The sequence below is a fragment of the Onychomys torridus genome, chromosome 14 (assembly GCF_903995425.1).
Source record: "Onychomys torridus chromosome 14, mOncTor1.1, whole genome shotgun sequence".
Taxonomy (NCBI): Eukaryota; Metazoa; Chordata; class Mammalia; order Rodentia; family Cricetidae; genus Onychomys; species Onychomys torridus.
The window spans coordinates 66165300-66178466 of record NC_050456.1 but is presented as its reverse complement, the minus strand read 5'-3'; the positions used below and the strand labels follow the sequence as shown (position 1 = coordinate 66178466).

At 41.6% G+C, this 13167-nt stretch overlaps 1 protein-coding gene across 3 annotated transcripts in view; it reads right to left on the bottom strand.

Annotated features, from left to right (window-relative positions):
• Ttc8 (tetratricopeptide repeat domain 8) overlaps window positions 1–3754 on the bottom strand; it is a 62358-nt gene extending 58604 nt beyond the window's left edge. The window contains exon 1 of one of the 3 annotated variants that reach the window (XM_036206441.1): window positions 3502–3754. In XM_036206441.1, the coding sequence (XP_036062334.1) occupies window positions 3502–3615 (114 nt within the window). In that variant the 5' untranslated portion in view covers window positions 3616–3754. The remainder of the gene's footprint in view (window positions 1–3501) is intronic. The other 2 variants (XM_036206443.1, XM_036206442.1) reach the window with 2 other exon arrangements.
• Window positions 3755–13167: the final 9413 nt, after the last annotated feature.

Here is a 13167-nt window from a genome sequence, read left to right as displayed (position 1 = left end):
ACTTTAGCAAAGTTCTCTTATTTATCTGGAAGAAAAAAAACAAACCCCAAGGTGAAAAAAAAATATTATTTTTAAAAACCAAAATTCTTAACTGTGTTTGAGGAGAGAGAAAGGTAGTTGCCAAAATGAACCCACTTGCACACAAAAAGAAGCATTGCTATTTCTTTGTCCCACTATGCATCCAGGCACTGCTCCAAAGAAACTCATGCACACTAAAATCAGTATGGTAGTCCAGGAATGGCAATTCAAATAAATTGAAAGGATTTTGAAATGAGGACGTTCAAGAAATGCCAGTGTTTTGTCAGCTTGACACTAGCTAGAGTCATTTAAGAAGAGGAAACCACAAGGGAAAGTGTGGCTTGTGGGCAAACCTGTGGGTCATTTTCCCCTTTGGGGGGTTGGGGGGAGGAGATTAATGATTGATGTGAGAGGACCCAGATCTCTGTGAGCATTGCTAACTCTGGACGGGTGGTTCTAGGGGGTCTAAGAAAGGAGGCTGAGAGAGCCATGAGGAGGAGCAAGCCAGCAAGTAGTGATCTCCATGCTTTCTGCTTCAGTTCCTGCCTCCATGTTCCTGCCTTGAGTTCCTGCCCTGGCTTCCCTTCATGGTAGACCACAAACAGGAGCCAAAGAAACCCTTTCCTCCAAAGTTTGCTTTTGGTCACAGTGCTTTATCATAGCAATAGTCAGTCACCCTAAGACATGTTTACCCAAACTGAATATAACCCTTGCTCATATCGATAATTAAGAATTATGTATTAAGAATTATGTATCACATCATGTAGTCTTGCCACAGACACTCAGGAAATAGAATGATGAAATAAGCTAGAACCTAACAAGATCTCTTTCCATGATGATCTTAACCATGCTAATCACTCTGCAGTACCAACAGCAGCGTTCCCCAGTGGGAATCTGTGTCTGTTTTCTTTATCATCATCCTCAACACCACACATTTACAAAACAATCTCAGAAATAAGCCTTAATCCTCCAAGAGGACCAGGAGTAAGACATGAGATCAATATAAGAGGCCACACTAAGACCCATCTATGTCATTTAGCTGAAAATATGAGACTGTAAACAAAGCACTTAATTTGTTTTCTCATTTTTCCTGGAAAAAAGTCCTCCTTAACCATAATAAAAGCACCACTTTTCTAGCTATTGGTTTTCCAAAACAGTATCTTAACCAAGTAATGGAGGAAATTTGTCCTCCTGTGTTCTCTCCAGGTCAAATAAGCTTTATTATATATGGGCTAAATCAGAATTAGAACTTTTTCCTTCAGGATGAATCAGAGCCTTTAATTCAACCACATAGATGTGTCAAAATCCCACACCAGCTAAAATCTTGGGCATGGAGAGAAGGCACATGAGAAAAATATACTGGGAAAAGTTCAGAAGTTGTTTTGAAAAGTTTAGTGGCAGCCTAATGGGCTTGCTAGCTTTGTAAGTTTGGGACACATTTCTGTGTCCTGAATATGTAAGATGGGGAAAAATAATACCAACCCCTAAAGCAGTTGACAATTAATTGAGATAGCACAACAAAATCCCCAGAACCAAACCTGTTATTTTTGTTACCTATTTTATTTACAAGGTTATTTTAAGCATTAGAAGGATATTTAATTTATAGAACTTATGTCTTGGAAGTCATAAGTAGTCTATAAAAGGTCACTGAAATGAACAGAGTCCTGATCACAAAATCTAGCACAAATAAAATTTCAACTCATAGGTGTAGTATTGAATGTCACTATGGCCTCAAGATCATAGGGTCTTATTCATAAGAACACTTTTGCTAGCAGTATCTCCTCCAGATAATAAGAAATACAATTGCCCTAAGGGCAAAAAAAACTCAGTATTCAAGTAAGTTTCTAAACTGGTAAATAAAATTGGGCAAAACCAGGTTTATTTTCTTCTGAATTATTCAGGGCCTTCGGGGGCACATCTTAAGTATCTAAGAAGGGAGTCTACGTCTCTCATTGGCATTTAATGAGGAAACTTCCAGTGAGCAACTCTTGGGAATCTTGTTTTGTGGAAAACCATCCCAACTCAATGGAAACAACATGTAACGTTCTTGAGAACCATTGTGCCTGGAACAATGTCTGGTACATGAAAAGTTCTTAACAAACTTTCCTCGGAAACAAAGGTAAGATCTTATACTGTCTTATTGCTTCCAAATGTGCTGGATTGTTCCTGGAAGTGTCTTTAGCAGCATTTGGAGAACTAACTCACCAAGCAATGCTCTTGGAAAAATACCTGTTTACAGACGCACAGTCCTTTAATGAGCATGAATAACAAGAAGAGAAGCTAGCTGAGCATCACCACTAAGACGGGCTGTTCCGAAGGTCACGTGCAATCACTAGGTTACCTGCATCCCTTGGCTCAGAGAGTGCAGAGCCTAGTAACAGCCTGTGCAATCACTAGGTTACCTCCATCCCTTGGCTCAGAGAGTGCAGAGCCTAGTAACAGCCTTCACACTCAGGCCCTCGCTTTTCTAACTCCCCACATTTCCCCCTTTTCCTAACAACTCCAACACAGTGCCTCTAGAGGAAAGACGGGGGAACCAAAACTGTGCAGGGACACTGCATGTACTTGAAGCACTGCCAAATTGCCACAGTTCTGCTCTTAATCTCCCGTTTGTCTTCTTCTCTCTTCCAGGAGCTCCTTGCTCAATGGCATTGTACCTCTCCCGTTCATATTACCCTTTTCATTAACTACCTACAACATGACTGCATTGTTACCCTCTTTCTAAAGGCAAGTCCTCACAGAGCTCACCAGGCTGGCCTTGAACTCTCTACTTAGCCGAGGATGGTTGTACACTACTGATCCTCTTGCCTCTACCTCCAGAGAGCAGGGAGTACAGGAGTGCACCCTCATGCTGGACTGTTAAATTTGCTTTTAACCAACACTATCATTTCCTTTAGCTTTGCCTCCTACAAGTATAGTTTCTCTTGCCCAGGTAGCTTCTTTAAAAATAAATATACCCTATATATCCTGTATCTTGTCTCAAGTTGAACTCATGACTCAGAAACAACAGCTCTTTGGCATTTGGACAGATATCTAAGGATGAGGTAGGAAGAGTGCATGCTTCATCTGAACCAAAAGATAGCTGTGTTTAAAGGGGGCAGCGTCTCAGATCTTTGTTCACATATATTTTTTGCTTTTTAGAAATCAACGAAGTCAAAAGTCTGACCAGTGAATGACCAATGAATTATCACAGCTCCCCACAAACTTAACATAGTCTCTTTAAATGCAAATAATTCTGGAAAGGGGGTGCTGTAGTTTACAGCAGGAGCTGTCAAGGCACAGAACTCAGGATTCCCAGAGATGCGAAGGCCAGGGACCAGCCATCCAGGACTCCACAGAGTCTTGCTCCGGGTGCCTCTGCAGTCCACACAGGCAACTTCGCCTAGGGCCCTCCTCCCAGGCCTCCCCCAGGGGACTTAGGGGTCCCCCAGAGCCCACGGCCATAGCAAGAGAATACACAGACTGCTTGGGGCCAGCAGGTACCTGGTCATAAGGGGACTTCTCCAGCATCTGCGTGCATAGATCGGCGCAGAGCTGGAACTTCCTGCGTCTAAAATAGCTCCAGGCCCGGAACAGAGGCTCCATCTCCGAGCCCATGGTGGCCCCGGACAATGACCCGGGGTCCAGGGCCCACAGCCCAGCCCAGGGAGGGCGGGGGCTGGGAGTAGCGAGCAGGAAGCGTCGGGTTCTGCCCGGCAACGCGCAGCGGCGGGGCCTGGCCGAAGAGGTGTCCACGGCGCGCCTGAAAACAAGAGAAAGAAATGCTGCCATGCGCCGACCTCAACCAGGGAGTTTGCACAGAATTGACTACAAAAATATGCGCTTTTAAAGACAACAGAATTCATGAATTTTAAAAAGCCACCATTCTTAAAAACAAACAAACAACAAAAAAAAAAAACAGGTAGTGACTTAGACACCGTGGCTGGGGCCTCCTTGCGTACAAGAGATGCAGTTGCCTAGCAACTACCTTGCTGCTTGCCCAGTAAGTGCAAAAAGCCACCTAAATTGACTTGGGTTGTGTCTCTGTCCCCTTCTCCGCTTTCACTCATTCCTACTGCTCTCATATTTCTGACTCTAGAAACATTAATGCGGGAACATCTTCTCCTCTGTCCTAAATAAAAAAAAAAAAAAAAAAAAAAAACCAAGCCCCCCCCCCCCCCCCCCCAGTATTTTTCTGTCTAACCCCACCTCAGTGTTCAGATTGCAGGGGATCTGAGAGATTGCTTGGTCCATTCATTTATAGATGAGAAACTGAGATAGGCTCCAAAAAGAGAAATCATTTGACTAAAGTTTCCCGGAATTAGGGAGCTGGACTGTCATCTGTGTGATGACATGGTGTCGATTTTGAATTCTAAGTCTGTGATTGATGGCTTTTCCTCCAAAGTAGATAATGTATGGAAAGGAGATTTTGTTTGTTTTCTTTAGGTATCATGGTCTTACTATGTATCCTTGGCTAGCACCCAGTGCAGCCTACCCAGCGCTGATGCTACAAGGATTTGACACCAGAGACAACAAAAGAACTTTTGAAACACCATCTTCAGGCACATGTGTCATCTGTCAATGTTTTTGTGTGTACAATATTTTTTTTTCCTGCTGAAGATTGAGTCCAGGTTTTTGGCATGTGCTAGGTAAAGAGTCTATCATTGAAATCATTGCGCTAAATACCCAGCCCCAGAGTGGTTTCTTCAGATACTCCCACACTTTCCTGTACAGATTCACAGAGAAGGCAAATACCTAATGGTAAGAGTCAGTAAGACAGGAATATGGCTAGGAATCTGGGGGTGGCTTCATACATCATCCCCTTGCCGCTTCCAACCAGGATGGAAGATAGAAGCGAAAAATCTCAACAATAAAGAGTTTTCTGATAGTGTCTAAATTTCCTTCCACAGATAACAATTGACAAAGACAAACATTTTGCAGTTTTCTCAAACCACTAGAGAATTGCGATGCCGACATTATATTTAATCCAGATAGCTTTTGCAGATATCACACTGAAGAATAAATTTCAAAACTTAAGGAATGGATTGTGAATATTTCTTTTCTCCTTTTCTAAGCAATCCTCCTAGAATTTTTTTGCATCCTGGAAGTGGATAATGATTTTTTTTTAAATGTGATTGTTATAGTGATGTTTAAAGTCCGTTTGTGTTTCTCTGGGAGTGACTGTAGAGATGTAACTTGTGAAAAGGTCCCAGTGAGACAGTCCATGTGAAACTCGTGGTTTCAAGAAAACATGTGTTGGCAATTGACAGATTCAGCAGTTCACAAGGGCCTTTTATTTTCTGATACAATGTAAGAAGATTCCTATATAAATAATTCTCAACCCTTATACCCCAAACTGACTGTGAAATGACCAGTTCTGTCTCAACTTCTAGACTGCCATGCTTAAAGGTATGGACCACCACAGTACACACATATATGTTTTAATTCTTTTAGGTTATTTTATTTTATGTGTATGAGTGCTTTGCTCATGTGTCTGTCCACCATGTTTGTGACTAGTGCCTATGGAGGCCAGAAGAGGCTGTCTGGTTCCTGGAACTGGAGTTATTGAGTGTTGTGAACTGCCATGTGGGTGTTGGGAATTGAACCTGGATTCCTCTACAAGAACAACCAATGCTCCCAACTTCTGAACCATCTCCATCCCTATACATACTATTTTTTTTTTATTTCATAGTAATTTGAGATTTGTATTTTAAAACACTGCACAGATAGTCCTTCGTCTAATCAATGTATTCCTCACCCTGTTCTCCCCATTGATAATATCTTACATGTTACAACTAGGGAACTAACAATGATACATTATTAACCTAATGCCATACTTATTTGTATTTTAGTAATTTCCTGCCAATGTCATTGGCATTCCAAATATTGAGCAAGGCCTAAAAAAAAAAAAAAAAACCTACACATTCTCTTAAAGCTCTTCTTCAAATAGCAGCAAACTCCAAATGAAAAAGCCCTACAAAACTAATCACTTCCCTGCAACTAAAAATCTCAATTTCTACACTGGAGCTATATTACATTAACCTCAAATTGCTGACCATCTGCCAAGATCCATTTCCCTTCCACAGCCCTCCAATGAAGCTACCACCTGTTATTCTGGAAATGCACATTAAAAACTGAAAGTACAATGACTAACCATCTCCTTTGATTCTAAATTTGCTTTCTTAACTCTGAATTTCACAGGCAATTACACATTCACTAAGTTGATCCAACTAGGTGTTCTTAGGAATATTTATGGGGTTCTTCTGATTCCAACCACATACAGTAGCCTCAACAGCTCTAAATTAAATACATAAAGAGAGCTGATTCATTCAGTTGCTTTTTCTAGCAGGCTTCTTGTACTTGGAAAATCATATTCTACAGTCTGGAAATTAATTCATATTTAACAATGGAAGTAAGATTAGAACGTTGTTGGTATAAATTCTATTTGTGCAACAACCAGCCCCGGGCCCCATCTTATCCCAATGGGAGTGACTATTAGACAAAAGGGCACCCTTTTCTTTTTAGTGCCAAAGAATCATAGCAGAATCCTCCAAGGTGTTTTCAAATTAAAAAAAAAAAAAAGAAAAAGAAGTTTTTTGAAATAACATCTTACATGTGACATATATAGAAAATCACTGAATAAATATTTGAAATGCAAAATATAAGTACTTTGAAAAAGCGCAGTAATAGAGTTCTTACATCTCAGTCTTTGGTCCACAAAGACTCACAGCATGTGTCCAGGAAGTGTGATGAGTTAAGAAAGTATCTTTGATTTGGCTAGAATACTGGTCTTTAAAAAACAAGTTCCAAAATGCTTTACCACCACAAATCCAAACTTCCTACCTGGACTTTGGAAACTTCCAGGTTCTAGCTGTGAGCTATTTCTTTGAGTATATGTCACCTCATACTTACATGACCCCAGTCTCCTTCCTGCATCTTGGTGGACTTAGCAAGAGTACTGTACAGCTGTTACTGCCATACTTTTGTCCAGACATCCTCCCACCTGGTGTTGTAAAATTCCCCATTGAAATGTCACTTCATTGATCAGGCCCCTTCTCAAACTGTCAACATCGCATTTTCTGTGCCACATTTTTCTTCAAGGCCCCTGTCATTAAAGATTTTTTTTTCCATTACCAAATCTTTTCTTTTGAAACAGGGTCATATATAGCTCAAGCTGGTCTTGAGCTATCCAGCCAAGGCTAGTCTTGAAGCTCCTGAGGTGTTTGCCTCCATCTCCTAAGGGCTGGGATTACAGGCGTGTGCTATCGTGCCTGTCTTTCTTTTACCAGACTTTCAGGTTTCTTTAAGGACTGCTTGTCCTTACCTTGGGTCTCTGTTCATTCCTACAGAGTCCAATTGTACTAAGAAAACCGCTGAACTGATCTACAGAGAATCTCATCCATATACTTGACTGTCTCTATATCTGATCAGTTCTTCATTTTCTATTATCTCCCATGGAGTCTGCTCATCCTACCATACTTTCATCAGGAATCCTGTAAAGTGAGCTTAGCAAGAATTCTTCCCAATTCCAATGTCATCTCAGAGATTTTTCTACTCATGGCTATGCTGGTTATTTTTCATCATCTTGACACAAACTAGAGTCACTTGGGAAAAGAGGATACTTAATTGAGAAGATGTCTGCATCATATAGCCTGTTAGCAAATCTGCGGGGGTATTTTCTTGATTAATGATTGATGTGGGAGGGCCTAGCCAACTGTGGCTGGGGCCACCCTGGGCCGGTGGTCCTGGGTACCATAAGAAAGCAGGTTGCACAAGCCATGAAGAGCAAGCTAGTAAGCAGCATTTCCCCATGGTCTCTAGTTCCTGCCTCTAGGTTCCTGCCTGGAGTTCCTGCCTTGGCTTCCCTCAATAGACTGTGATCTGGGATCTGTAAGCCCAATAAACCCTTTCCTCTCCAAGTTGCTTTTGGTCAAGGTCTTTATCACAGCAAGAGGAAGCTAACTAGGACAGCAGTCCTCTGCCCCCAACATCTCAACCTTTTCCTCGATACTAAATCTTCATCTTTTTCCTTCCATATTTGAAATTGACATAGGTCCTTCCTCCCTTGCTGAACTACTTTCTGAATGGAAACATATCAGCTTCTGTTTTGTTTCATATTACCTGCTATGTTTTATATGTTCTTTGAACATAATGACCACATATTTCTATCCTGTCTTCTCCTCCCCACAATGTAAACACCGAGAATAGAGACTCTGCTGTATCTTCAGTGCCTAGTGTTTGACATGCAATAGATGCTCAAAAACTACCTGTTGAATCAATGGTTTTCTTTTCGGAAATAAACTTCATACAAATTATGGGTCACTTATAATGCCAGCACTGGGAAGATGAAGACAGGCACATCTCTGGGGACTCACTGCCAGACAACCTAGCCTAATTAGTAAGCCCAGGTTCCTATGAGAAAACTTGTCTTAAAAAACAAATAGGATGATTCCTGAGGAACAACACCTAAGGTCATCCTCTGACCTCTACACATATGTGTACATACAATCACACACTTGTATCTGTACAACACACACACACACACACACACACACACTACCAGCAGCCACCTTGTTAACTACTTTGGATTTGCCCTCACTCCTCTTCCTGCACTGCTTTCTCTTCTCTTTCACTGCTAACCTGGATATGCACAATGAGCAGTGACTATAACATAGCCTCAGTGCTATGCTGTCTTCAAATATCTTCCACCAAACTAGCCCACTGCTTTTTAGCCAAGACTCACTCTTCTTTGCATGGGCAAAATGTAGCCCAGATCCTCTGCCAGACTGAAACATGAATTGTCTCTAGTCTAATTTCCAATGGGTTTTGTGTTGCCTTTTGAAACCCCATGAGCCGAGCCTACCATTGTCCTCATTCTTCTCAGAATTCTGTGCTACTTGTTTTTACTCTTTTGGCGTTTTGGGGGTAGGCCACCAGCTCCCCAATAATCACACATGGAGACCTAATTCTTACTTATAAAAGCCCGGCCTTAGCTTGGCTTGTTTCTTGCCAGCTTTCCTTAATTTGAATTTTTTCCCTCTGATTTTTGCCTCTGAGCTTTTACCTTTCTCTATTCCTATATATCTTACTTTCACTCTTACTTCATGGCTGGCCCTTAGCATCCTCCTCCTCCTCTTGCTCCTCCTATTTATTCTCTCTGCCTGCCAGCCCGCCTATCCTTTCTCTTGCCTTGATATTGGCCATTTAGCTCTTTATTAGACCATCAGGTGTTTCAGACAGGCACAGTAACACAGCTTCATAGAGTTAAACAAATGCAACATAAAAGAATGCAACAATTCTTTGCAACATTAAACAAATGTTCCACAGCATATACAAATGTAACACATCTTTAAATAATATTCTACAACAATTCTGTTCTTCTGAATTCTTACTAGAATGGCACACCAATCTCTGCTTAGAGCACTGTATGGTCTCTGATGCCCAGAACTCTAAACTCTTTTAAATGCCTCCTACACACCAGTTCTAAAAGCCTAAGAACCACATGGTCACAACACTCCTATTTCTCCTTACAATATTTCCATATTAGTTACTTTCCTCATTGGTTTGACAAAAGCTGTTTAAGGAAGGCAATCCTTATTTGGGCTCATGGTTTGGAAGGATACAGCCCATTATAGTAGTGGCAGGAGCAATAGGTGGATGAAAACATTGCACCTGTGTTAGGAAGCAGATAGAGATGAATGTGGGTGTTCAAATAGCTTTCTCTTTTTTATTTACTCCCAGATTACAGTCTGTGGAATTGGTACTGTTAATCCCATCGTGCAAGAATACAGACCACTATCACAATTTTGGAGCCAAATTTGAAGCAAGTATTTAATTAAATGCTGGCCAGGATGGTGGACTCTGGCCAGGTCCATTTCAGGGTTCCCCCAAAATGGTGATGAGTCACATTTTGCTGAGGCTTATAAAAGCAAACTCATAAGACTACTATATTTCCCACCAGTTCCAATCAGGGGCAAGCATACATCCTGCCTGTGTTCCCCTGCCTACATGTAATCAAGCACATCCAGTGCAGTTGGGTCAAATAAACTTGTTTAGGGGAGGGAAAACATGAGGCTTATTATCTTTTATATATATATATCCACCAGCATTTCAAGAAGTATCTGTCCTTGGGCAGGGTGCTTACAGGTTAGAGGTATTTTTGTTCTATGGATCTCCTAGGCACAGTAATTAAAACTTAAAAAAACTTTGGCTCTCACAGTACTACCCAATTCGGGTAAACCTCTCTAGAAATGACCTTATAAACGTATTTAGAGGCTTGTCTCTAGAGTGATTATAAATCCTGTCACACTGATGATCAAGATTAACTACTGTGGTGAACATTGCCACACTGGAGCACAGTTGCCTTTGTGACATTCAAAATTTCTTATTCTGAAAAACAACACCATGAGCATCAAAACAGTACAGAGGCATGCAAGCCACCGTGATGGAGCTATCCCTCGCAGAGGGAATGGAGGAGGCCCTCCTGCCTTTCCTTCCTGCTGCTCTCTCCTGCCCTCCACCACCAGTGGCCTGTGGGATGGGTTGCTAGAGACTTTAGAAGGTATGTTGACTGCAGACAGAAACTCAGGGAGTCAGTTCCCTTCAGTCCTCGCTCATGCTGGGATGGGAACTTACTGTGGTGTGGCTACTTCTGGGTCATCAATGCTGCTGTAAGTAACTTTTCATTCACACTTCTGGAAGCAACCCCAATAAGCTCATTGGTTCATTAAGTGATGTGGTGGTTTGACTAAGAAAGGACCCTAGAGGTACATCTATTTGAATGCTTAGTCACCAGGGAGTGGAACTCTTTGATAGGATTAGAAGGATTAGGCTGTGTGGCCTTGTTGGAGGAAGTGTGTTATGGGGTGTGGGGTTGGGAGTAGGGCTTGGGGGGAATGTTTTAAGGTTTCAAAAGTCCATGCCAGACCTAGTCTCAGTTTCTCTGCCTGCAGATCAGGACTCAGGATGTAGTTCTCAACTCCTTCTCTAGCACCATGCCTGCTATGCCTGCTGCCAGGCTCCCCTTCGTGATGATAATGGACTGAACCTCTGAAACTGTAAGCAAGCCCCCCATTAAGTGCTTTCCTTGATAAGAGTTGCCATGGCCATGGTGTCTCTTCACCAAAATAGAACAGTGACCAAGACAGCCGGACTTCAGTGGAATCATTCTTTAGGTTGGCCTGTGTCCTATCCCCGCCGAAAAAAACGACTCCGCATATCTTCCCAGGAAAACACATTGTATATGACTCCTTTTCCCTCGGGATGCCAGAGTGAATTGTGTTATCATCTCCAGCTATACATTTATTTCTTCCCTACGTGAAGCTCCAACATCCTTATCTACATGCAATGCGACCCTCCCCTGAGAGTACTATCATTCTTTCCATGGCCTTTGGATTTGTTCACATGACTTACTGTTGTCACTGAGTTAAGAATGGGACGGATGTGCTTTGTAGAGCCAGTGCTGGAAAGAGAAGTGGAGCAAGCCACAGTCAAGCCATGGTATGACTGCCAATTGCAGTGAGAAAAGGAAAGAAGTGAGTGTCATTAGCTACTGGGATATATGTCTTCATACTCAATATACTAATTCTAATATTTCTGCTCTACTCATCTCCTTATTCTTTATTTTTCTTCACATGCGTGTGTAGCTGGAGCTTTTCTGATCCTGCCTGGCTCACAGTCAGGACAAATCTCTCTCACACAGCTGCTCAAACCCAACCAAGTAAACACACAGAGATTTATATTGTTTACAAACTGTATGTCCATGGAAGGCTTCTTGTTATCTACTTCTTATAACTTAAATTAACCCATTTCTATTCATCTATACTTTGCCATGTGGCTCGTGGCTTACCAGTACCTTACATCTCGCTTGTCATGGTAGAGGCTGGCGGTGTCTCTCTGCCTCAGCCTTCCACCTCCCAGAATTCTCTTCTCTGCTTGTCCCGCCTATACTTCCTGCCTGGCTACTGGCCAATCAGTGTTTTATTTATTAACCAATCAGAGCAACACATTTAACATACAGAACATCCCACAGCATGCATGTCTACATATTTATTATCTATTTTATGCCCTGGAACATAACCTTCATGAAATAAGGATTTTTGTCTATTTTGTTCACTATTGTGTTCCCTGTCCTTAGAGCAAAGAATGATAAATAGCTATCACTCAGTGTATATTTACTGAAAGTGATTAACTGTGAAATTGTTATTCTAAGCATCTATCTAAAATTAGATTGGCTTTTCTTTTTTTTTTTTTTTTCCCAGCACTGGGGACTGAATCAAGGACTCATGTATGCAGGGCATGCATTCTACTAAATGAGTTGTATCGTTAGTCCAAAGTTTCCTATGGGGTTTAATTTGCATCATGGTTTGCTAGCTAGTTTTATGTCAACTCAACACAAGCTGGGGTCTCTGTAGAGGAGGGATCCTCAGTTGAGAAAATACCTCAATAAGATCAGGCTATAGGTAGACCTGTAGGGTATTTGCATAATTAGTGATTGATGTGGGAGGTCCCAGCTCACTGTAGGGGGGGCCACCCCTGGGCTGATGTTCCTAGGTTCTATAAGAGAGCAGGCCAAGCAAGCCATGGGGAGCAAGCCATAACAGCACCCTTCTGTGGCCTCTGTATCAGTTACTGCCCTGCTTGAGTTCCTGTCCTGACTTCCTTCAGTGATGGACTACAATATGGAAGTAAGTGTACGCCAAATAAACCTTTTCCTCCCTATCATGCTTTTTGGTCATGATGTTTCATCACAGTAATAGAAACCCTAACTAAACTACATGAATAGATGGAAAGTATTGATATTAAAAATCTCTAATTCTTCACACAGACTAATTAATTATAATTTTATAATTTTATAGTGGAGAAATCTGGCAGACACTGTGAACCAAGTGGACAAAGTCAATAAGGCTAATAATGGAACAGTCATGAGTCTCTTGATACAATGCACTTAGGACACATACTTGTATTACTGTCAGAAATGTGTGCCCTGAACCTAGCAATGAGAAAGACCAAAGGAGGAGCAAGATGCAAGAAGATGGTCTGAAGGTAATGAAAGACAAAGACAGAAACAACTGCAAACCAAAAGGGGGCATAGAAACCAAATGCAAGATGTAAGTAAGACCTAGATCAAGTTTTAAGTTTTCTCCTATAAGAAACATCCATTGAAAAAAA